This window comes from Lissotriton vulgaris, chromosome 1_1 (genome assembly GCF_964263255.1).
Source record: "Lissotriton vulgaris chromosome 1_1, aLisVul1.2, whole genome shotgun sequence".
NCBI classification, from domain to species: Eukaryota; Metazoa; Chordata; class Amphibia; order Caudata; family Salamandridae; genus Lissotriton; species Lissotriton vulgaris.
The window spans coordinates 1,123,727,912-1,123,753,051 of NC_141685.1; the positions used below are offsets into that span (position 1 = coordinate 1,123,727,912).

At 46.8% G+C, this 25,140-nt stretch overlaps 1 protein-coding gene across 2 annotated transcripts in view; it reads left to right on the plus strand.

The window, feature by feature from the left end:
• The window catches only part of DDX23 (DEAD-box helicase 23), a 232,579-nt gene that overhangs the window by 33,063 nt on the left and 174,376 nt on the right, over positions 1 to 25,140 (plus strand). For both annotated transcript variants that reach the window (XM_086963729.1, XM_086963732.1), the window contains exons 2-4: positions 9,018 to 9,169; positions 9,353 to 9,457; positions 23,042 to 23,114. In XM_086963729.1, coding sequence (XP_086819855.1) covers positions 9,018 to 9,169; positions 9,353 to 9,457; positions 23,042 to 23,114 — 330 coding nt within the window. The remainder of the gene's footprint in view (positions 1 to 9,017; positions 9,170 to 9,352; positions 9,458 to 23,041; positions 23,115 to 25,140) is intronic.

The window sequence follows — 25,140 nt, forward strand, 5'->3', positions numbered from 1 at the left end:
CTCATGCTGTTTTTGGGGATGGCTGAAAATTATAATAAGTTTATCAAAAATTTTGCAGACACCACATTCAATCTGAGGAATTTGCTAAGAAAGGGTACTAAATTTTTGTGGGATGAGTTGTATGAAAATAAATTTTTTGCGATAAAACGGAAATTGCAAAGTGCACCTAATCTTTCGTTATTTTGACCCTACTAAATGTTTCATCATTTCTACTGATGCCAGTCTTAAAGATCTTGGCGCTGTCTTATATCAAGGTGGCACATGTCCTGAGAACACTATCATGTTTTATTTCAAGAAGTTTAAAAGGTGCTGAGTCTAGGTATTTAGTAATCGTGAGGGCAGCTCTTGCGGTCTATTTACATTTACATTTGCGGTCTATTGGGACATAAAAAAAATTAAAACATTTCTTTGGGGTACATCTTTTGTAGTAAGAACTGACGGCAAACCTTTGTGTGAGGTTTTGACAAGCAAATGTGTTAAGTCTATTTCTCCAAGAATTTCCAAATGGATAGTTGGTTTACAAGGCTTTAATTTTACTGTCGAACATGTACCTGGTTCTGAAAATTACGTTGCAGACGCACTTTCAAGGCTGGTTCCGTTTGAGAAATCTGACAATTATACTGATACAGCTTTTGATCACCCTGTAACGACCGGGTTCTAGACCAGATGGGATCAGCTCCTGAGAGCCCCTCCAACCCAGCCGCCGGAACGTAACCACCTCCCTCCTCAGGACCCATCTATCCAGGCACCTGGGTACCTACCTGAGGATGGGGAACTCGCAATATACAAGCTCATATCATCAGAAACACCACTAAATCTATAGGGATACTAAGAATACTCACTGATTACTAAGGACATCCATGCCCTACACCACACTCATACCTCATAGTCTCGCGACCACATGGGTCCAGACTAATCTACCCTGGGGCAGTTCTGATTATCTACCATTACACACTGATTACCCTCAGTGCTCACTCGACACGCAATCTGGCGTGCCATACACACTGCTCGCCCTCAGTGCTCACTCGACACGCAATCCGGCGTGCCATTCACACACTGAGCTGCAGCCCCAGTGCTCCCTGTTTATCCGGTCCACAATCCGGCGGACCTAAACACCGTATCCCCCCGGTGCTCACTCACTTACAACATGATCCACAATCCGGCGGATCTACACACTGACCACAATCGGTGCTCTCACTAACGCCACTTACCAATGACGACCACTTTCCTATGAATACCTTCAGCTCTCTGTCTCTACGTTGGGAAGTCTCTCTCACTATTCACTAAGGGTTCGCTACTACAATAATAGGAGTTAGAACGGCTTTCCAAATTGAAATATGTACCTTCTGCTCTTGACATCAAATGTTCCCTCTCTCCCTCATTGTTCAGTCACCTCTTACCTGACCGGGATTCACATCCGTTCATGCAAACAATGTCTGACTAGAAGACCAGGTTACCCTGATTGAACAAGAATACAAGGCACATGTCGGTTCACTAAGAACTGGGGTATCTTTATTACAACAACAATACACAAATCTGCGGGGTCTCTACAACTAACCGGAGCTTTAACACACCGCTGAAAGAAAAGGATTAGACATACAGTATGAGGACAAGGTTATCTGCGGGGTCTCTTGATTAACAGGAACTTTAACACACCGCTGAAAGAAAAGTATTAGACATACAGTATAAGGACATGGCTAATATTTATAAAGTAAGGCACGAGGTCACCTTGGGAGTATGAAGTCTTGCTCTAGCTGTCATCTGGGCTCCTCTCTCGTCTGTGCCTTAGCTCGTCTTAGATTCTCTCCTGCACTCTTGGACACACATTTGCGCTGATCACTTTGCACTGGATTTCTCTCCCCCACGGACTCTCTCCACCTTCCAACTTCAATCTAATGGTTTCTGCCGCTCTGATAACCGTTCGTTCCACTAGCTTTTTCACTCTGTTTAAATGTCTCTGTGCCAATGTCATCGTGAAGGAGCTATTGAAAGTACCTATCTCCCCCTCCTCCACCACTCCCCAGGTAGACAGAAGCAATGATTTAGCCACCTACTTTAACAACAAAATCACCCGCATCCTAACATCCCTTCCCCCTCCTTGCCCCCCGTCCACAGGAACAACATTCCGTCCCCTTGGCAGACTGGAACACGCCCCCAACTTGCGACATTTAGGCCAGTAACGCCTAACGAGGTGGAAGTAACGTTGAATAAAATGAAAAGCGGGTCTCCTTTGGACCCTGCACCCATGAGATTTCTCAAAAACGTAGCCCCCATTATCACCCCCACGCTCACGGAGCTTATTAACTGCTCACTTGCACAAGGATCGGTCCCCGACAGCTGGAAAAGTGCGGTGGTGAAAGCACTCCTTAAAAAGCCCCAGCTCGATCCAACAGATATGGCAAACTACCGGCCAATATCTCTCCTCCCTGGGATCAGCAAGGTTACCGAGAAACTGGTCAATGGCCAACTCTCCCAATTCCTCGAGACTAACAACATCCTACGGCAATCCCAAACCGGGTTCCGCCCGGGACACGGTACGGATACCGCCCTTCTTGCCGTCATCGAGGAGGCAAGGCGCATTCTAGATTCAGGAGGATCAGTGGCAGTGATCCTCCTGGATCCCAGCGCAGCCTTCGACACAGTCAACCACCGTGTCCTCCTCCATCGGCTGGCGACAGCAGGACTTACCGGGACGGCACTCAGCTGGATAGAGTCCTTCCTCACCGGACGCACATTCCAGGTTTGGGACGGTAACTACCACTCGTCCACCCTTCCTCTCACGAGCGGGGTTCCTCAGGGGTCTTCCCTGAGCCCCACGCTTTTTAACGTTTATATGGCCCCCCTTGAAGACGTAGTTACACCATTCGGGATAAAAATAGTGAGCTACGCTGATGACACACAACTGGTCGTCTCCCTATCCCAACTAGACGACCACCCAGACAACCTGTCAAACTGTCTTACCGAAATTCACGGTTGGATGTGTGAATCATCATTAAAACTAAACGGTTCTAAAACCGAAGTGATGCTCATGGGTAAACAATGGGTGACCATCCCCCCAGCGGTCTGGCCAGACGTGTTCGGGGAAATCCCCACCCCGAAACACGAAATCAAGACCCTCGGAGTCTGGCTAGAACCCGACCTCTCAATGAAGACACAAGCGGCCAAAACTGCAGGTACCTGTTTTGGGCTCATGCGGACTATCCTCAGAATCCTTCCCTTACTTCCTCCCGTGTCCAGGAAATTACTAGTCCAAGGCCTTATACTGTCACGGCTGGACTATAGCAATATGGTCTATCTGGGAGCGCCGGAAGCTACCCTGGCGAGACTGCAACGAACCCAGAACGCAGCAGCCCGCCTACTCCTGAATGTTCCCCCCAGAGTGTCCGCTAAGCCTGCTATCAAGGCTCTGCACTGGCTCCCAGTTCGCCAAAGGGTGGAATTTAAAGCCATGTGCACGGCCTATAAACTGATCAATGGTTCGGGACCTGCGATCCTCAGCGGCCTGGTTACTCCCTACAAAGCAGCCAGAGCTTTACGGTCCGAGAACGAGCACCTTGCCAACATCCCCAAATTTAAGAGAACGTGCACCGGAGGTCGACGCTTCTTTGTAAAAGCGTCCACTGGATGGAACTCCCTCCCACGTCCCCTCAGACTGGAGCCCAGCTATCTGATTTTCAGAAAAAAACTTAAAACCCTTCTGTTTCCCAAATAAGCCCTCCGCCCTCTCCCTCTCAGTAGGATACAAGTCACTCATAGCGCGGGGATGCCCTCGGGTCACCAGGCGCTTTACAAGCCGCTAAATAAATAAATAAATAAATAATGTCCAATTAACTCCAGCTGCTCCCACAGGTTAATCCACGATATAACTTCAGTCTCTTCTAAAAGGCATTACTTCAGACTCCAGCTATTCACAACTCCTCCGGATAATTAACTGCTTCTGACTGCTTCCTTCAGTTCCAGCTCACTGTCTGTTTGTCTTCTCTCTGTTCCAAGCATCTTCTGTCTCTTCTCCTCCTGCAACTCCACTCCTCCAACTCTACCAACACTCTCCGCTCCTCCAATTCAACTCAACACTCTCCGCTCCTCCAATTCAACTCAACACTCTCCGCTCCTCCAATTCAACTCAACTCTCTCCGCTCCTCCAATTCAACTCAACTAACTGACTCCGCCTCTGCACTTCACTATTATGGAATGCTGTTTCCTCATGGAAAGTTCCAGCCATCAGCCTCCTCCCACCAGGTCCATGCACCAGGCTCCTTGCTCCAGACGCTCCCACAGTGATCAACTGCTTGTTTCGTCTAGAGACCTGAGCCCTGGGACACTTCTTGATTAGATTCAGCTCTGGCCGGTTCTCTCGGGTTCGCTTAGGGCGAACAACAGCTCAAAACCAAAATATTACCTTTTCCCTTAAAGCATCTCATCTCTGCAGGGATAGAAAGCAAAATGGAGTCTCTCTAGTTCTGGGCCTTGTAGGCCTGAGAAGGATGAAATAACCCTTAGTTCAGTCAGAGTACCTACATAAACCATAATATAAAGTCAGGACCACAGGATCCACCCTCTACTATAGGCAAAATAATGAAAGGCAAAGCCAATAGGCAATAGGTGGATTAGAGTAAGGGATCTATCATCATATAAAGCAGCTATCCTCTTCTAGGTCTGGAAGAAAGGGCTTAAAAGGGAAGAATACAGCCTATAGGTGTGAGCAAGCTTAAAGTCTTTATCACTCCAAAATAGAGCCAAAAAGCCTGTCAAGACACACCCTCATGATTTTATTTGTGAAGTTGATTATAAGGTGATTTCACATGAATGTTGGTTAAATGCCTGTAAGGAGGATGAAGTCATTCAAAATGTTTTTAATCTGATTCGTGATGGTTGGCACCATAAGGAACAGGAGATTTATCAGTAAAAGATTTTTGGACTGTGAGAGGTCAGCTCTCCTGCTGTGAAGGTTTGCTTCTGAGAGGTCACAGACTAGTTCCACCTTTATCTTTGAGGAATTATTTATTAGATTTAGCTCATGAAGCACACCTATGAATCTCCAAAACTAAAGAAAGAGTACGCTCTAATAATTGATGGCCTGGTCTTGAACTCCAGATAGAGCGCTTGGTTAGAGAATGTGTTCAATGTTCTCTTAGTGACAAAAGTCTGAAGATCAGGACTCAACCTATGGAAAAGAGGTCTCGTCCCAGTGGTCCCTGGAAGGACATTGCCCTTTATTTTTTAGGACCTGTACATTGTGATGGGTCTGACACTTTTATCATTGTTGCAATGGATCTATTCTCAAGGTGGCCAGAAATCTTTTACAAAGAATGGGAATACCAATACTGTGATTAATTTCTTAAAATTACTTATCTCTAGGGAAGGTATACCTGAAACTATACTTGCAGACAATGGTGTTCAGCTCGTCTCTGGTGATATGGAAAATTTCCTTAACAATTATGGTATAGTCCATAAAAAGTGTGTCCTATATCACCCTGAGTCCAACCGTATAGTTGAGAGATTAAACAGAGTTCTAAAAGAAACTGTCTCACTAGCAAAGCAGAATGGTCTTAATTGGAAAGATGAGGTTTCAAAGTGAGTTTGTGTGTACCGCTTTGCTCCCCATACTATGACTTGGAAAATCTCCTTTTCTCTTATTTCGTGGGCGACATCCTGATACTTTTCTAGAACCACCTTGGGCTAATAAATTTCTTTCTCTAAAGGGTGGGGTTTTAGATTCTATCTCATTGTAAGAGAAGGAAGACCAGAAATGCGTAAAGAGAAAGGAATATTATGATGTGAGGCATGCTGTTAAAACAACCAAAGTTGCTGTCGGTGATCTGGTCAAGATTAAAAGGCCTGATTTCTGTTTCTGGTGCTAAATTTTCAAAACCTATAAGAGTAAGAACTTCTGATGATAGAGTTTGGAATTTAAGCCGTGTTGCTGTGTGTACTAAAAACATTCTTTTGGGTACCTCACCAGAGAATGTTGGAGATAAAACTATTCCTATTGTTACAAAAAGGTCAAACAGGGTTACTCGTGCTCCCTCATATTTGAAAGACTATGTTGTATAATGTTTTTTGAGATATGTATTTTATTCTTCTATTGTTTTCCTTTTATTGTTTATCAGTCAGTCAAAAAAGATTTATTATCGGTTAAAAATCACAAAAGCAGAGAATACATGAAAGAAAAATTAAATTTAGCCATCAGTAGGGGACATACAGAGGTACATGGTTAAACAAGATAGATGAACAATATATAAAAAGCATTAAAAGGTTAAAACTGGTTGGTGGATATAAAACAGGCCATTGGTGGATTAAGTTATAGTTCCCAAATATATTCATGGAGGAATAAAATCAATTAAGGCGAGTTGGGTTTTAATTTTCGCTCCTCTAATACACCACATCGAGAACAGGTATCTAGAGGTCGCAAACACAGTAAGAGCAGAAGTATCGTATTTCAGCATTCTAAACACCTCTCTGAAATCCCTGAAACCCCTAGACTTGCATAACTGTAGGATCCATTTGGCTCTAACCTTGGAGTACAAGGGGCAGAAGAGCAGAATGTGCGGATCTGTCTCTTCCGCCTGTTCGCACCCCGGACATAGGCTTGGTATGTACTGCGCCATAGACCATTTATTCGTTACAGCCCTCACGGGGAGGGAACCATGCCTAAATTTATTTATTTATTTAATTTATATGGCGCGTTATAACCACCGGGGTCTCTAAGCGCTGTTTGTCCAGATTTACATAGTGAGGTATTGCATTCACTTGATCCCGCCTGTACACCTAAGTATTTTATTTTATTTAAAATTTGGACATATAGTTTCTTCGCCAGTAGGGGCTGGATGTTATCCAAGTATTTCTCAAAGTAGTACTTATCCTTAACTTCAAGAAAATTACTTGTCAGCCTACCCAGAGATGGATTCACTACCAGCTGGTCCAGTCTGAATCGGTTAAGCATTTTTGCCAGTGTCCCCTAGGGGTCGAAAGGGAGGAAGATTCTGGGGAAAGCCACAAATTCCCCCTGACATAGCTGTTTCACGTGCTTAAGCCAAGGGATCCCCCCCCCCCCCCCCCACCCCCCCCCCCCCCGTCAGTAGGTAGCTAAGTTCCTCCCGCTAGCTAGAGAGCTCGGGTGTTGCCCAGAGCCTCCTCCAGTACAGAAGGGGGCGTTTGGGGATAACTTCATGTATGGGGGCCAGCCCCAAATCAAGGCGTAGAGGGATCAGAGGTCTGCTCTGTGGGAGTCTCATTAGGCGCCTAATGAAGCTGTTTATTGTTTATATAAAGGAGGGAGAAATGTTGTAATGTTACTTATATATTTTTATCTATCAAAATCCTTTGGTGACATGTATGTGTTCTAGAATACAAAGCTGCCCTGGCTCAGTTAGATTGTCTGGTGTAGATTGAGTTGAGCCTGCTGTTAGTTGGGTGCCTGAGCTGTTTTACTCCTACAACTTGAAGATTAAATCTACTTCAGAAGACTTTCAATTTCCTGTGTCTTCATTCATCAAGGAATCCACCTTTTAACACTCTTCTACAGCTTTATTACGAAGGTCAGAATGGACTTTAGCGGTTGTATGGGTGGGCTATTGCACTGAAGGTATTCCTTCTGGAAGAGGAGCATTACATACCTTAAAGCTTTTTGTGGCCGTGAGACGTAACTGGGATTGTGGCCACACTTGATTGTGGATTACTGGCTATGTTAGATTGTAGTGAATGAGTTTGTTTGGGTACATGCTAGAGTAGTAACTATGTGTTGGTGATGACTGTCCGTCTTAAGTTTATAAACTGAAGGTTGTAATCCCGATTGGTTTGATAATCTACTTTAAATACCATCGTCTCAGCATTACAGCAGAGCATATGCACTACAGCACATTGGACAAGTTAAAAATGAGTATTTTGCAACCAAAGTCAAAACATAATCCTAATGCTGCCACAAAAGTGATTCTGACTCCAACAAAAACTCTGTCCTTGACTACATCCTGACCCTAGCATTACCCTCAAACTATAACCTTCAACCGAAACATAAGATTAACAATAACACAATAGCAAATACTTTTTTATCTAAAACAAAACACTTTTTGTTAAAATCTAAAAAGTCTTCAGCAGATAATAGATTGTGTAGTTACTGCAAAAAGTTCATATTTGCGCGGAAAAACACGTTAGGCTCACAGTCATGTTTTTCAAGTGGCCCTTATCTAACCCTACCCCACACTCTTAACGAAATCCTGACCATCACACTTACACAGGGTTAAACTCCATCCTTAAAACTAACATAACCAATTGTCTTAGACTAAATCTTGCCCATCTGTAAGACCAACTCAAATCCTGGCACTAAATATGATCATATCCCTAGCACTACACGTTACTTTAATCCTGCACCATAACTAAAACTCAAGTTTTCAAATATTTGGTTTTCAAACCTATACTTTCCATCATTTAATTGTTAAAACTGTAGTTTTCACTTTACACCGAGTACAGTGGCCCTAAAATTGAGGAATAGTTTAAATGAGTTTGATGTTGTGGCGTTTGTGGGTACATAGATGGTAGACCACAACACAACTGCATTATTTGTTTGCGGGTCAAAAATATACACCTAAAGATGTTTACCCATGCAGCACACCTTGAACAGTACTTGAATGTTAATGTTGCAGAGAGGTTTGCTGAAGCAGAATATTTCCCTGCAGAGAACTAAAGAATAATGGAGAATATTCATTCATCCTTTGTATTGCACCCAGATATCGTCTCGAGTCCCATTTGCAGAGTAATGCGTGGGTGGGTGCTAGTGAGATTCTTTGACGTGAAGACAAATACTGGAGCCAGGGATGGAATGGGGAGGCATCTTGTGGACTGTTTGCTCTTTCACATTTCTGTGGCCAGTTCACAGCACCCCTCTTTCTAGTCTTCCTTTTACTGATGTCACTTTTATCCAATATACATTAGACCAATAAGTGTCAATATTAAACCATCTTAGAATGCGCCATCCTTCACATGCACTGTCTATTTCCTAATGCTTTGTTTTGGTTTTACAGATGGCCGGCGAACTGATGGATAAGAAGGACAGGGATGCATCTCCCATCAAGGATCGAGATCGCGACAGGAAGATCTCCCCTTCCAAAGACAGGAAACGCCACCGTTCTCGGGAGAGAAGGGGCTCTCGGTCCAGGTCTAAGTCCAATGAGAGGTAAGCTTAGCAGAGAGGGGGTGTACAAAGACATACCACACTTTATAAGAGGTATTTACAATTGTGCGTTGAATTGCCTAGACGAATTTGTATGTATTTAATGAAATACATATGGGTCAGGTTTATTTGAGGCACATTTCTTTTCAGCCATAATTACTAGCGTCTTTCTGCTATGGTTTTCAGAGATCGAAGGCATAAGGATAGAGAGAGAGACAAAGAGCGTGGAAAGAAGGATCGCGACCGTGATAAAGATGGGCACCGCCGGGACAAGGACCGGAAGAGATCCAGGTAATCCTTTCAATCCTTTACAAGCTTTGTTAGCTTCTAGGCCTAGAAAGCAGCCCACCATCTGCAAGCAGTAGCTGTCTCACTTCTCCATCACTCTATGATTTAACGATTTGTCCAGATGTGTAGTCTGTTCCATGCCCTGGCTTTTTTTTTTACTTTCCTGAATCTAAAGGGCTGCTGTACACTGTCTTTTGGTGTGCCATTGCCTTAAACATGGGCTCCTTTGTGAGAGATGGTTAATGATTTGAGGAATGTAAGCAGGAGACACAGGTTTGTGATAGAAGGAAAAGCTTAAGATGACTTTCACATCTTTGGGGGTAAAGGGGTGGTGATTGAATGTTTAAAGGTTGATAGTTATATAGACTAAGGGCAATAAGGTGAAAGAACCATTAAAGAAGAGAGGGCTGTGCTATGCTATGGATTTGTAAAGCGCATGGCTACCCAAACTGGCCTCCCAGCGCTGAAACAAGTCAGTCGCACAGAGTAACAAGCAAGCCACTCATTGGAAGAGATGAGTAGTTTCCGAAATTTTGTTTCCTCCTCCGTCATCCTCAAGGATAAAGGCAGCGAGTTCCAAAGCGTTGGTGCCAGATAGGCGAAAGAATGCCCTCCACTCCTAGAATTCTAGCGAATAACTTTTATTATAGATCACTCAGTGGGCTAGACATAGCAATTTAAATGTGACTCTTTTGAGGACCAGCAGCCAACGAAAACCTGCCAAAGATGACGAGACAGGATTGTGCTTGGGAATCTTCAGAAAAATCTGGGCTGCAGCATTCTGAACAATTTGGAGGACATGAACAATTATTCTTCGAGTAGTCTGTGGGAGCCAGCTCAAAACCTTCCTTAGGGCTCTGAGTAGACCAAACAGGCGGCTAGTTTCTTGGCTCGAATCTCAATGGTACCGTGGTAATTGATCCAGAAACCCAGACATTTTATTTTAGTGGGGTGGGTCGGGGGGCTATGCGTAAGTCTCCTAAGTAATTGTGAGGATTAGTGAAAAGTACTTGGCTGCGGAAATGTAGAGGCAAGAGTTAATGTCACAGATATATTCTAAAACTAAGCTCAGGAAACAAAATTTAAACCAGAAGTAGATGCGTATCCTACTAAGGAAGGCAGTTGTATGTGACGTATTGACTCCCATGGAGCTTGGGATATAAACTGGATGGTGAAATTTCTTGATACACCAATAAGGTGTGAAAGGGTGGTAAAAAGAACCAAAAAAACATATTGTTCTAAACAAGAATAGATACGTTTTGATAAGCCATTGGGTTGCACAGTGATAAAAGAGCATAATTTGTAGAAGGTACAGAAATGAACGCAAACCGTGTGCGAGAGAGAAGAGATGCACGTTGAGAAAGGAAGCGGATGGTCTTACGAGATGGTAACCGAGTGCATAAAGTAAGAGAAAGTGGAAGGAGAAGGGTAAGACAATCTGAATGTGGATGGGATTTTTGCAACGCAGGTTAGGTCAGATTTCTGGCTTGGATTAGTTAACATGAAAATTATTGGAAGAAAGACAAGGTTGGGTAGAAGATGGCACCAGAAGAATGCAAAGGACACAATGATTTGGGAAGAATACATGCGAGTAATGTTAATTAAAACAGGAATACAAGTCATGTGAGCTGCTAAAAGAGAGCAAAGTGGTAAAATAGAAATGTAATTTCCGATAAGGCAATTGCCGGATAATAACCCGCCTATTGGGTTGTGTGTTTGTTCTACAAGTTAAAAAATTGTTGTACTTATACTAAAGTTTTTACTTTCATTGCCAAAAGCATATTTTTGTCCAGTCCTCAGAACCAATAGGGGCCTTGTGCCTTGATTCCCCATTTGAAAATTGTTCTAAAAAAAAAATCCAATTCCTATTGCCATTTGTATTTTTCATCTAGCCTTTTGAGTTATTGTTTTAAAACCTTTGATATTTTTTAAATCCGAGTTTTTAAATCGGTGTTTTGTACTCTACAAACCTTTCACATCCTCTGTACTTGGCGGTACCTAAGGAGAGACATGTAGGATAGTTCACCGTAAAAGCATTAATTGGATTTTAAACTCCCTTTTTAGGTCTCGGCCTTATGTCAGCAGCGCATGCGCTGCTCTCTTCATAGTAGACTTCTTGGAATCGATACGATTCCAGACGCCTCGTCCCAGCTCTGCCTTCAGCATTCATTCATGCGCATCGTTTTGCATCACAAATGACTCCAATTTGAGAGAGAAGCCCGGTGGCTCCTCCATGGTTTCTTTAATCTGTACCTTGAATTGATAAACAGGTGACAGAGAAAATCGCAGTAATTGATGACGCAAACATACCCGATGATGTATATATAACTGGTTGACCATGAAGTCCTCTTAATGGCTAAAAGAGAATCTTCAAATAATATCAGATTAATTGTGAATCGTCAAAGTGTCCTGAAGAAGGTGTAAACAATATAAACGAACACCGAAACGCAGCGTCGACCTTTGTACTTTGACCCCTTCTTTTTTTAGATTAATTTCACCTATGTGAATATTTTACTGTATTTTATTTAGATTGTAACCCTCTCAGGGAGGTATTTTTTTTTTTTTTTTTTAATTTTTGAAAACCTTTATTGTGCACAGAAACAGTACAAATACGGGCCCACAACCATCCGGCCGGCCACAAACTCTCGCGTAGCACCAGTGCATGCAATACGGCGACAAGGTACCGCGGCTTGGCAATGATTACGATATTAAAGCAAACTGAGGAGTGCCGCGGTACCCAGGCACAGGAGCAATGTAGGTTAATTTTAAATTTTTGTGCAAGCATTCAGATCAGGTCATAATATTCCGTACTGAATCAATGAAAAAAGAGAGCAAGGTCCATGCAGGTGGGACTTGACAAAAAACATCATCATCAGGCAATTCGATTCATAACATGCAAGTCCCGACCAGAGGATGGCAACAAAATAGTCAGTCCGCAGGAAGCTGCCTCAACAACCCATCTGTATATACACCGCCACCCATCCCCCAGCATGCCTAGCACGAGCCAAAGAAAGAAGGGAAAAATCATAAAAGAGCAAAAAAAAGGCACCATAGAAAAGATCCTCGAACTAAAAGTTAACCCCCCACCCTACACACATGCAGAGGCTATGGCCTACCCCCCCAGCAGAGTGTCTGTCGCCCCATAAACCCGAAATATAGTGAGAGAAAAGAAAGGGTAGAAGAGAAAGCGAAAGAGAAAATAAAAATAAAAAGTACAATCCCCTGACTTAGGGAGTAGGAACAGAAATCCGTCCCTGAGCTCCCATAAGGGAAGATCTGGGAGGAGGATACATTATACACACTTACGAACTCCGCCGGTCCAATAAACATTCCCCGCCCCATTAGCAACATTAGATTGTGCATCAATAAGCAAACAAATGGGGAGAGTCAATGTCCAGTTCGTGGCAAAACAGGCCAAATCCGAGGTCCAACCCACCTCCACCCACCCGCCCGGTCACCAAACAAAGAAAGCCTCCTAGCCCTGGCCAGATCTGGAACTCCGGAGAACAGGAGAAAATGGCCGCTCGAAGGAGGGGGGAGGTGCATACACGGAGAAAGAATGGCGTCCGGCCCCAGGAAAGGAATCCCCCTCGGTCTCAGTCGTATCTGGCAAAATGCATCCGTGAAAGTCACGAGGCAAGGCGGTCAAAGTCCAAAACAAATATGCTGGTACTGAAGCAGGAGGGCAGGACACTAGCAGCCAATTCCCCGACATCTCGAAGGATCGCACACAGTCAAGCACTGAGCAAGGGGGAAACACTGTATCGGTGACCGTACTAGTAAGTGGCAACACTCCGCCACCAGCCACAGCAATAGTTACTGTATCAGCCACTGCTTCTCTCTGAGACAATGTTGCGGTAGTATGCTGCGAGAACTCCTGGCCGGAGTTTTGCAGGAGATAGTCCCCTTGCTTCTGGTTGGAAATTTGGGTGCATACATCGAGTCGAGCCCCCAGCGCGCTATAGCCAGTCTTCATCGCTGCTCGTAACTCACCCAGGGCTGCCATCACATCTGCGAGGGTGGGTTCAGGCTGTGGAGCACTCATGTCGGCAGTTCTGTAGGAAAATTATACACGGACCCCTCTCCCGCCGGGGAGCTAGCTGCTTTCAAGGGGAAGTGTGGGTTTCCTTTTAGCAGCAAACCGCCATCTTGTGCGCTTCCCAGTGAGATAGTGCGGGGGGAGATCCAGTGAGGCAGCGGGGCGCGATCAGGCAGCTATCAGCCGTCCCCAGGCTAGCGTTCCTCAGTCCAATCGAAAACAATGCTGGAAGGTCTACAATTGCGTGGCGAGGCACTCAGGAGCCGGGCAGGGCGCATCAGCATCAGCCAGAATGACTCGGAAAACGGAGCATGGCGGCCGAGAACAAAGGACCCGCTGGTCCGGCACCTCCGTCCTCCGCCGCCGTGTCAGCCCAGGGCGCGCACAGTGGTGGCTGTCGGCAGGCTACGCACAGACCGCAACCCCACAGGGAAGACCGTTCAGTCGCACCGCCACCCGCAGCAGAACAATCACGGAAGGGGACGTGAGGTCCGCAACTCGTTGCGGGGCAAGCTGGGTCCCGGGCCGGGGTTCATCCGTCCACTGCTTCGGATCCCGGGCGGGTGGAGAGGCCGGCGGTACACCGGTAGCATCAGCTTCGTTGCCCGCACCTTTCAGGACAAAAACTGGAAGGCAAGGCAATCAGGATCGTGGTGCGGGAATCCGGGGCCGGCGGAGCCGAAGACTGCACGTCCGCTCAGGTCGCCATCTTGGCTCCTCCCCCCTCAGGGAGGTATTTTAATAAATTGTGTTTATACCTTTTAAATTCCACTGTTGTGTATTCACCTGTTAGATTTTGTTTATCAATGATAAGTTTGTGGGGAGCTATACAAACGGATAGTGCTTGAAATTCTAACTATTCCTACATAGTGTTGCTGTGACTGATCTGTATGAATCAGTTTCCACTTAGCATAGTCTAGTTTCAGTCAGCATTTGCGACTCTATTTAGTTTTTTGCAAACCACAGGTCTCTCCTTTTCACATAGCATCACAAATGATGCCAAAGGCAGTGCAATGATTGCACTGAAGGCATACCAATCATTCCTTGTTGCCACCCTGTCTCCTTTTAGGCACTCCCACTGGGATTGGATCGTTTATGGGCGGATTTACACTCTTTAAAGGCCTCGAAGCAATCTTTTTTTTTCATTTGTAGCGCTGTCCACAGGCTTGTTATGGCCGCTGACAGCCTCTCCTGCTTCAGCCTCCCACTCTTGCAAAATGTGGAATTCTGCTGCTTCATCAACGCACATTATCTCTCTGGTGTTTAGCTTTTTAAAGCAATCTATTCATGCATTCATTTGCGCATTATGATGAGCCGACGAGTATATTTCGTGTGAGGCGGGTTTGGACTACAGAGGTATGTTTGAATGGTCCTAGTTAAGGATACAATGTATATTTGTAATACATGTTCTGGTTTGCGGACATGAACCGAGTGGTCTTCAGGGTAGTTAGCCAGGCCTTGGAAGAAACGTGGGCTCTCGTCACACAGGGAGTGCAGCGTCATCTTAGATCTTGCACGGCAAGGATGCAATGAGCCCCAGTGGGACACTCACCGCTTAGAGGTGATGCAGACACACCACAGAATGAAAACAAGTGCCTTTTGTGCACCCGCATGTGCGTCTGTTGTGACTCCACGCTTGTGCCCTGGTGCTGTGCACATGGAAGCAGGGCAGCGGAAGCAGGACTGCGGGAACAGAGGTGCCTGGAGGGTACTTGGCCTTTGTGTACATTATCTTGGCCCTCTGTCGGGCAGCAGCTCAGTGCTGTATTTAACAATTTGACGAGATGAGACCCCATGATGTACACACTCGCTGTGCATCAAGAGGCAGAGAACCAGGTCAGCAGAGCTGCTGTAGAGCCAGAGAAACCAGGTCAGAAGAGCTGCTTTAGAGGAAGAGAACCAGGTCAACAGAGCTGCTTTAGAGCCAGAGAACCAGGTCAGCAGAGCTGCTTTAGAGCCACAGAACCAAGTCAGCAGAACTACTTTAGAGGGGGAGAACCAGGTCAGCAGATCTGCTTTAGAGCCAGAGAACCAGGTCAGCAGAGCTGCTTTAGAGCCAGAGAACCAGGTCAGCAGAGCTGCTGTAGAGCCAGAGAACCAGGTCAGCAGAGCTGCTTTCGAGCCAGCGAACCAGGTCAGCAGAGCTGCTGTAGTCAGAGAAACCAGGTTAGGTGAGCTGCTTTAGTGGGAGACAACCAGGTCAGCAGAGCTGCTTTCGAGCCAGCGAACAAGGTCAGCAGAGCTGCTGTAGAGTCAGAGAAACCAGGTCAGCAGAACTGCTCTAGAGCCAGAGAAACCAGGTCAGCAGAGCTGCTGTAGAGCCAGAGAACCAGGTCAGCCGAGCTGCTGTAGAGCCAGAGAACCAGGTCAGCAGAGCTGCTTTCGAGCCAGCGAACCAGGTCAGCAGAGCTGCTGTAGTCAGAGAAACCAGGTCAGCAGAGCTGCTTTAGTGGGAGAGAACCAGGTCAGCAGAGCTGCTTTAGTGGGAGAGAACCAGGTCAGCAGAGCTGCTGTAGAGCCAGAGAACCAGGTCAGCCGAGCTGCTGTAGAGCCAGAGAACCAGGTCAGCAGAACTGCTTTAGAGGGAGAGAACCAGGTCAGCAGAGCTGCTCTAGAGCCTAATAACAGGTCAGCCGAGCTGCTGTAAAGCCAGAGAAACCAGGTCAGCAGAACTGCTTGAGGGAGAGCACCAGGTCAGCAGAGCTGCTGTAGAGCCAGAGAACCAGGTCAGCAGAGCTGCTGTAGAGCCAGAGAACCAGGTCAGCAGAGCTGCTCTAGAGCCAGAGAACCAGGTCAGTAGAGCTGCTGTAGAGCCAGAGAACCAGGTCAGCAGAGCTGCTGTAGAGCCAGAGAACCAGGTCAGCAGAGCTGCTGTAGAGCCAGAGAACCAGGTCAGCAGAGCTGCTGTAGAGCCAGAGAACCAGGTCAGCAGAGCTGCTGTAGAGCCAGAGAACCAGGTCAGCAGAGCTGCTGTAGAGCCAGAGAACCAGGTCAGCAGAGCTGCTGTAGAGCCAGAGAACCAGGTCAGCAGAGCTGCTCTAGAGCCAGAGAACCAGTTCAGCAGAGCTGCTCTAGAGCCTGAGAACCAGGTCAGCTGGGCTGCTCTAGAGCCAGAGAACTGGGTCAGCTGAGCTGATGTAGAGCCAGAGAAACGAGGTCAGCAGAGCTGTTTTATAGGGAGAGGACCAGATCAGCAGAGCTGCTCTAGAGCCTAAGAACCAGGTCAGCAGAGCTGCTTTAGAGCCAGAGAACCAGGTCAGCAGAGCTGTTTAAGAGCCAGACAACCAGGTCAGCAGAGCTGCTCTGGAGCCTAAGAACCAGGTCAGCAGAGCTGCTTTAGAGCCATAGAACCGGGTCAGCAGAGCTGTTCTAGAGCCTAAGAACCAGGTCAGCAGAGCTGCTCTAGTGGCGGAGAACCAGGTCCGCAGTAGAGTCAGAGAAACCAGGTCAGCAGTGCTGCTTTAGAGGGAGAGAACCAGGTCAGCAGAGCTGCGTTAGAGCCAGAGAACCAGGTCAGCAGAGCTGCTCTAGCTGACACTGACTGACACTGACTGACACTGACTGACACTGACTGACACTGACTGACACTGACTGACACTGACTGACTGACACTGACTGACTGACTGACTGACTGACGCTGACTGACACTGACTGACTGACTGACACTGACTGACTGACTGACGCTGACAGACTGACACTGACTGACACTGACTGACTGACTGACACTGACTGACTGACACTGACTGACTGACACTGACTGACTGACTGACGCTGACAGACTGACACTGACTGACTGACTGACACTGACTGACTGACTGACACTGACTGACTGACACTGACTGACTGACACTGACTGACTGACGCTGACTGACTGACACTGACTGACTGACTGACACTGACTGACTGACACTGACTGACTGACACTGACTGACTGACACTGACTGACTGACTGACACTGACTGACTGACACTGACTGACTGACTGACTGACTGACGCTGACTGACACTGACTGACTGACACTGACTGACTGACTGACTGACTGACGCTGACTGACACTGACTGACTGACACTGACTGACGCTGACAGACTGACACTGACTGACACTGACTGACTGACTGACACTGACTGACTGACTGACTGACACTGACTGACTGACTGACGCTGACAGACTGACACTGACTGACTGACACTGACTGACTGACACTGACTGACACTGACTGACTGACACTGACTGACTGACACTGACTGACTGACACGGACTGACTGACACGGACTGACTGACACGGACTGACTGACACGGACTGACTGACTGACGCTGACAGACTGACACTGACTGACACTGACTGACTGACTGACACTGACTGACTGACACGGACTGACTGACACTGACTGACTGACTGACGCTGACAGACTGACACTGACTGACACTGACTGACTGACACTGACAGACTGACACTGACTGACACTGACTGACACTGACTGACTGACACTGACTGACTGACACTGACTGACTGACACGGACTGACTGACACGGACTGACTGACACGGACTGACTGACTGACACTGACTGACTGACACGGACTGACTGACTGACTGACTGACGCTGACTGACTGACGCTGACTGACTGACACTGACTGACTGACACTGACTGACTGATGCTGACAGACTGACGCTGACAGACTGACGCTGACAGACTGACGCTGACAGACTGACGCTGACAGACTGACGCTGACAGACTGACGCTGACAGACTGACACTGACTGACTGACACTGACTGACTGACACACTGACTGACTGACACTGACTGACACTGACTGACTGACTGACACTGACTGACTGACACTGACTGACTGACTGACACGGACTGACTGACACGGACTGACTGACACGGACTGACTGACACGGACTGACTGACACGGACTGACTGACACGGACTGACTGACACTGACTGACACGGACTGACTGACACGGACTGACTGACACGGACTGACTGACACGGACTGACTGACACGGACTGACTGACACGGACTGACTGACACGGACTGACTGACACGGACTGACTGACTGACACGGACTGACTGACTGACACGAACTGACTGACTGACACGAACTGACTGACTGACACGAACTGACTGACGCTGACAGACTGACACTGACTGACTGACTGACACTGACTGACTGACTGACTGACACTGACTGACTGACTGACTGACTGACACTGACTGACTGACACTGACTGACTGACACTGACTGACTGACACTGACTGACTGACACTGATTAACTGACACGGACTGACTGGCACGAACTGACTGACACGAACTGACTGGCACGAACTGACTGACTGACACGAACTGACTGACTGACACCGACTGACTGACGCCGACTGACTGACGCTGACAGACTGACGCTGACAGACTGACGCTGACAGACTGACGCTGACAGACTGACGCTGACAGACTGACGCTGACAGACTGACGCTGACAGACTGACGCTGACAGACTGACGCTGACTGACTGACACTGACTGACTGACACACTGACACCGACTGACTGACGCTGACTGACTGACGCTGACTGACTGACGCTGACTGACTGACGCTGACTGACTGACGCTGACTGACTGACGCTGACTGACTGACGCTGACTGACTGACTGACGCTGACTGACTGACGCTGACTGACTGACGCTGACTGACTGACGCTGACTGACTGACACCGATTGACTGACACTGACTGACACTGACTGACTGACACTGACTGACTGACACTGACTGACACTGACTGACTGACACTGACTGACTGACACCGACTGACTGACACCGACTGACTGACACAAACTGACTGACTGACACGAACTGACTGACTGACACGAACTGACTGACTGACACGAACTGACTGACTGACACGAACTGACTGACACAAACTGACTGACACAAACTGACTGACACAAACTGACTGACACAAACTGACTGACACAAACTGACTGACACAAACTGACTGACACAAACTGACTGACTGACACGAACTGACTGACACTGACTGACTGACACTGACTGACTGACACTGACTGACTGACACTGACTGACTGACACGGACTGACTGACACGGACTGACTGACACGGACTGACTGACACGGACTGACTGACACGGACTGACTGACACGGACTGACTGACACGGACTGACTGACACGGACTGACTGACACGGACTGACTGACACGGACTGACTGACTGACACTGACTGACTGACACGGACTGACTGACTGACTGACGCTGACTGACTGACGCTGACTGACACTGACTGACTGACACTGACTGACGCTGACTGACTGACACTGACTGACTGACACTGACTGACTGACACTGACTGACTGACTGACTGACTGACTGACACTGACTGACTGACTGACTGACACTGACTGACACTGACTGACACTGACTGACTGACACTGACTGACACTGACTGACACTGACTGACACTGACTGACACTGACTGACACTGACTGACTGACACGGACTGACTGACACGGACTGACTGACTGACACGGAGTGACTGACTGACACGGACTGACTGACTGACACGGACTGACTGACTGACACGAACTGACTGACTGACACGAACTGACTGACTGACACGGACTGACTGACACGGACTGACTGACACGGACTGACTGACACGGACTGACTGACACGGACTGACTGACACGGACTGACTGACACGGACTGACTGACACGGACTGACTGACACGGACTGACTGACACGGACTGACTGACACGGACTGACTGACACGGACTGACTGACACGGACTGACTGACACGAACTGACTGACACGAACTGACTGACACAAACTGACTGACTGACACGAACTGACTGACACGAACTGACTGACACGAACTGACTGACACCGACTGACTGACACTGACTGACTGACACTGACTGACTGACGCTGACTGACTGACACGGACTGACTGACACGGACTGACTGACTGACTGACACTGACTGACTGACACTGACTGACTGACACGGACTGACTGACACTGACTGACTGACTGACGCTGACTGACTGACTGACACTGACTGACTGACACTGACTGACTGACACTGACTGACTGACGCTGACAGACTGACGCTGACAGACTGACGCTGACAGACTGACGCTGACAGACTGACGCTGACAGACTGACGCTGACAGACTGACGCTGACAGACTGACGCTGACAGACTGACGCTGACAGACTGACACTGACAGACTGACACTGACAGACTGACACTGACTGACACTGACTGACTGACTGACTGACACTGACTGACACTGACTGACACTGACTGACACTGACTGACACTGACTGACACTGACTGACACTGACTGACACTGACTGACTGACTGACACGGACTGACTGACACGGACTGACTGACATGAACTGACTGACTGACACGAACTGACTGACACGGACTGACTGACACGGACTGACTGACACGGACTGACTGACTGACACGAACTGACTGACTGACACGAACTGACTGACTGACACGAACTGACTGACTGACACGAACTGACTGACACGAACTGACTGACTGACACGAACTGACTGACTGACACGAACTGACTGACGCTGACAGACTGACACTGACTGACTGACTGACACTGACTGACTGACTGACTGACACTGACTGACTGACACTGACTGACTGACACTGACTGACTGACACTGATTGACTGACACTGATTGACTGACATGGACTGACTGACACGAACTGACTGACACGAACTGACTGACTGACACGAACTGACTGACTGACACGAACTGACTGACTGACACCGACTGACTGACACCGACTGACTGACGCCGACTGACTGACGCCGACTGACTGACGCTGACTGACTGACGCTGACTGACTGACTGACGCTGACTGACTGACGCTGACTGACTGACACCGATTGACTGACACTGACTGACACTGACTGACTGACACTGACTGACTGACACTGACTGACTGACACTGACTGACACTGACTGACTGACTGACACTGACTGACTGACACCGACTGACTGACACAAACTGACTGACTGACACAAACTGACTGACTGACACGAACTGACTGACTGACACGAACTGACTGACTGACACGAACTGACTGACACAAACTGACTGACACAAACTGACTGACACAAACTGACTGACACAAACTGACTGACACAAACTGACTGACTGACACGAACTGACTGACACGAACTGACTGACTGACACGAACTGACTGACACGAACTGACTGACACGAACTGACTGACTGACACGAACTGACTGACTGACACGAACTGACTGACTGACACGAACTGACTGACTGACACGAACTGACTGACTGACACGAACTGACTGACTGACACAAACTGACTGACTGACACGAACTGACTGACTGACAGGAACTGACTGACACGAACTGACTGACACGAACTGACTGACTGACACGAACTGACTGACTGACACGAACTGACTGACTGACACGAACTGACTGACTGACACGAACTGACTGACTGACACGAACTGACTGACACGAACTGACTGACACCGACTGACTGACACCGACTGACTGACACTGACTGACTGACACTGACTGACTGACACTGACTGACTGACACTGACTGACACTGACTGACTGACACCGACTGACTGACACCGACTGACTGACACCGACTGACTGACACCGACTGACTGACACCGACTGACTGACACCGACTGACTGACACCGACTGACTGACACCGACTGACTGACACCGACTGACTGACACCGACTGACTGACACCGACTGACTGACACCGACTGACTGACTCTGACTGACTGACTCTGACTGACTGACTCTGACTGACTGACTCTGACTGACTGACTGACTGACTGACTGACTGACTGACTGACTGACTGACTGACTGACTGACTGACTCTGACTGACTGACTGACTCTGACTGACGGACTCTGACTGACGGACTCTGACTGACTGACTGACTGACTGACTCTGACTGACACTGACTGACACCGTCTAACTGACACGGTCTGACTGACACGGTCTGCCTGACACCCTGACTGACACCCTGACTGACACCCTGACTGACACCCTGACTGACACCCTGACTGACACCCTGACTGACACCCTGACTGACACCGACTGTATGACTGACACTGACTGTATGACTGACACTTTTTAGGTTGGTGTTTGGTTTTATACATTGGTTTGGCACATAGACGTGCTATGTCCCTGCTCTGTGATTCTGTGTTTTCACGTGGCTGAAGTCTACTTAATTGCTGTGCGAGACCATATACTGAATACATGATGATGTAGTGAGGAGGAGCAGGCCTCTAGAGACTGGGCAAAATGGGATACTGCAGGCTTGTAAACACAATGTCCTTCTGGGACCAGGCTCAGTTATGTATGTCTGTTGATAGTGGTTATTTTTAGTGTTGAGTTTCATGCCACCAGGTAAGGGCTGAACATTCTCTCTTTTTGTCTGGGACCTAAGTTCAAGTTTGTAACCATTTTTTTCTCTGTCTCAAAAGCATTTCTCCCAGTCGAGGCAAAGACTCAAAAGTGAAAAAAGAAGAGAAGGATGCTGCCGATAAGAAGGGCAAGGTGAGAGAGGCTGATATACTCTTATGCATTTTCAATCTGAAGTCTTATGAATCAAGAAACTGGACGGTTTAGGCAGTGTTTAAAGTCTGGGTTTCACAAAGATGATCATGCACCATTTCAAGTCACTTCATCACCAGTTCAGTTGGGCTTCCGGATACTGGAAGAGGTGTGGGGCAGCTGCCAGGGTGCCTAACTGGGGACCACGGGGTTCATGGTTCGATCCCCAGTGCCGGTGGCAGGTTAGCCCAGCACCAGGTGACTCAGGGTAGTAGCTCGCTTAATCTTCCCAACTGCCCCCAGGGCCGGGGCACCTCTCAGGAGGTAGCTGTGCGCTTTACAAATGCTGGCATTTCATTTAATTTTCATTTCATTACTCCAGCCATACGCTCCGATATCAGTAAAGCCAGTACTTATTGTTTGTTAGCTGTACTCCTGTTTTTCTATTTAATGGCTAGGAGCTTTCTTTAGATTACGTGTTCTGAGCAAGCAGGAACGTACCTTATCGTACAAGAGTTCTAAGAGTTACCTGGCCTCTTTGTCAGCCTACAGAAATGCTCCTTTACTTACGTGACTTCTCTTTTTTTATTTTTATTTTTTTAATTTAGCAACACTTGAAAATTGTACCAAAGAGAAAGCATATTACAAATATCACATAAATCAGCATAAGTATTTCGTAAAAATATTTCAAAAAGTTAGATGGATAATAGTTCACATTAACAGGGAATATCAAAATACAGCCGATAATTTTTTTTTTAAACAGTGCAAATAATTTTAAAATCTTTAACATTTTATACACATTATTAGATACAAGTGTTTGCAGGGCTACTCAACAAAATGTTAATTCATTATACAGATCTATTACTATTATTCCAAAGACCAATAGGCTCCCAAATTTTAATTCCTTGCGCTCTAGCCTTTTTCCCTCTACACGCATAAATTGCCTTTTCTTGGTTAAAGATCCCTAAGAACCGTGCCAACCAAATTTGGAAATTAGGGGGATCTGCATCCTTCCACCGGGCTGCAATGATTATTCTGTATACTGCAGTACCCAAGAAAAGGCATGTTTCCTCTTCCTTAGTATGCCTTAAAGTATTATCATATCCCAGAAGATATAAAGTGGAAGGTTTAGCTACTTGCCAAAAACCAGCTAGCATTTGTCTAAAAGGTGTTAATCTATCACATTCATAAAACATGTGAACCAAGTGTGAAGGACTTATTCCACATCTTGGACATTTTGCATTCGCTCTTTTTCCCCAGGAATGTAATTTGGCTGGTGTATAATACAAGTTATATATAGTTTTATATAACTGTGCTTTCAGGTTGGAGGAAACAAATAGCTTAGATAAAAGCCGCAATGACATATCAATGTCGACATTGGGATTATTGAGTTTACTTGCCCAGCCAGCTTCCACATTCTCTATGTCATCCTGCTGGCTTTCTAATAATATGTAATAGAGAGTGCCTATTCTAGTTGTGGATTTTTCTATACAAACCAGTAAGGGAATGTTAATTAGGGAAATATTTGGAATTTTCAAGTTGAGGATCGTATTAACTTGGATGAATTTAAAGATATCTGTATTTGGGACTAAGAAGTTGTTTTGCAGATACTGAAATCTAGTAGCTGGAACAGGATGAAGGAAGTCCCCTATAGTTAACACCCCCAAATGTTCCCATCTCCTAGAAATATCATTAACTTGTTCTGGTAACAAGGAAGAATGCCACAATGGTGTATATTTATTGAATTTTGAAATATTAAGGTGCCTCGCAGTTTTCTTCCAGATTCTCCAGGCACTATTTATAATCTTAAACTTAACCTTCTTAAAATATGATGGTTCTACTTGTTTTAGCAAGAGGCCTTTAGCCTTATTAACGCTAGCTCATAAATTGACGGTATGGAGACTGTCAACCCTTTTTAGGTCTTTCTTTATGGTTTTGAGGAGGGGCTCATAGTTTAATTCAATAATCTTCCCTATCTTGGGGGATATGCATACTCCTAAGTACTTCGAACCGAATGTTTTCAGTACAG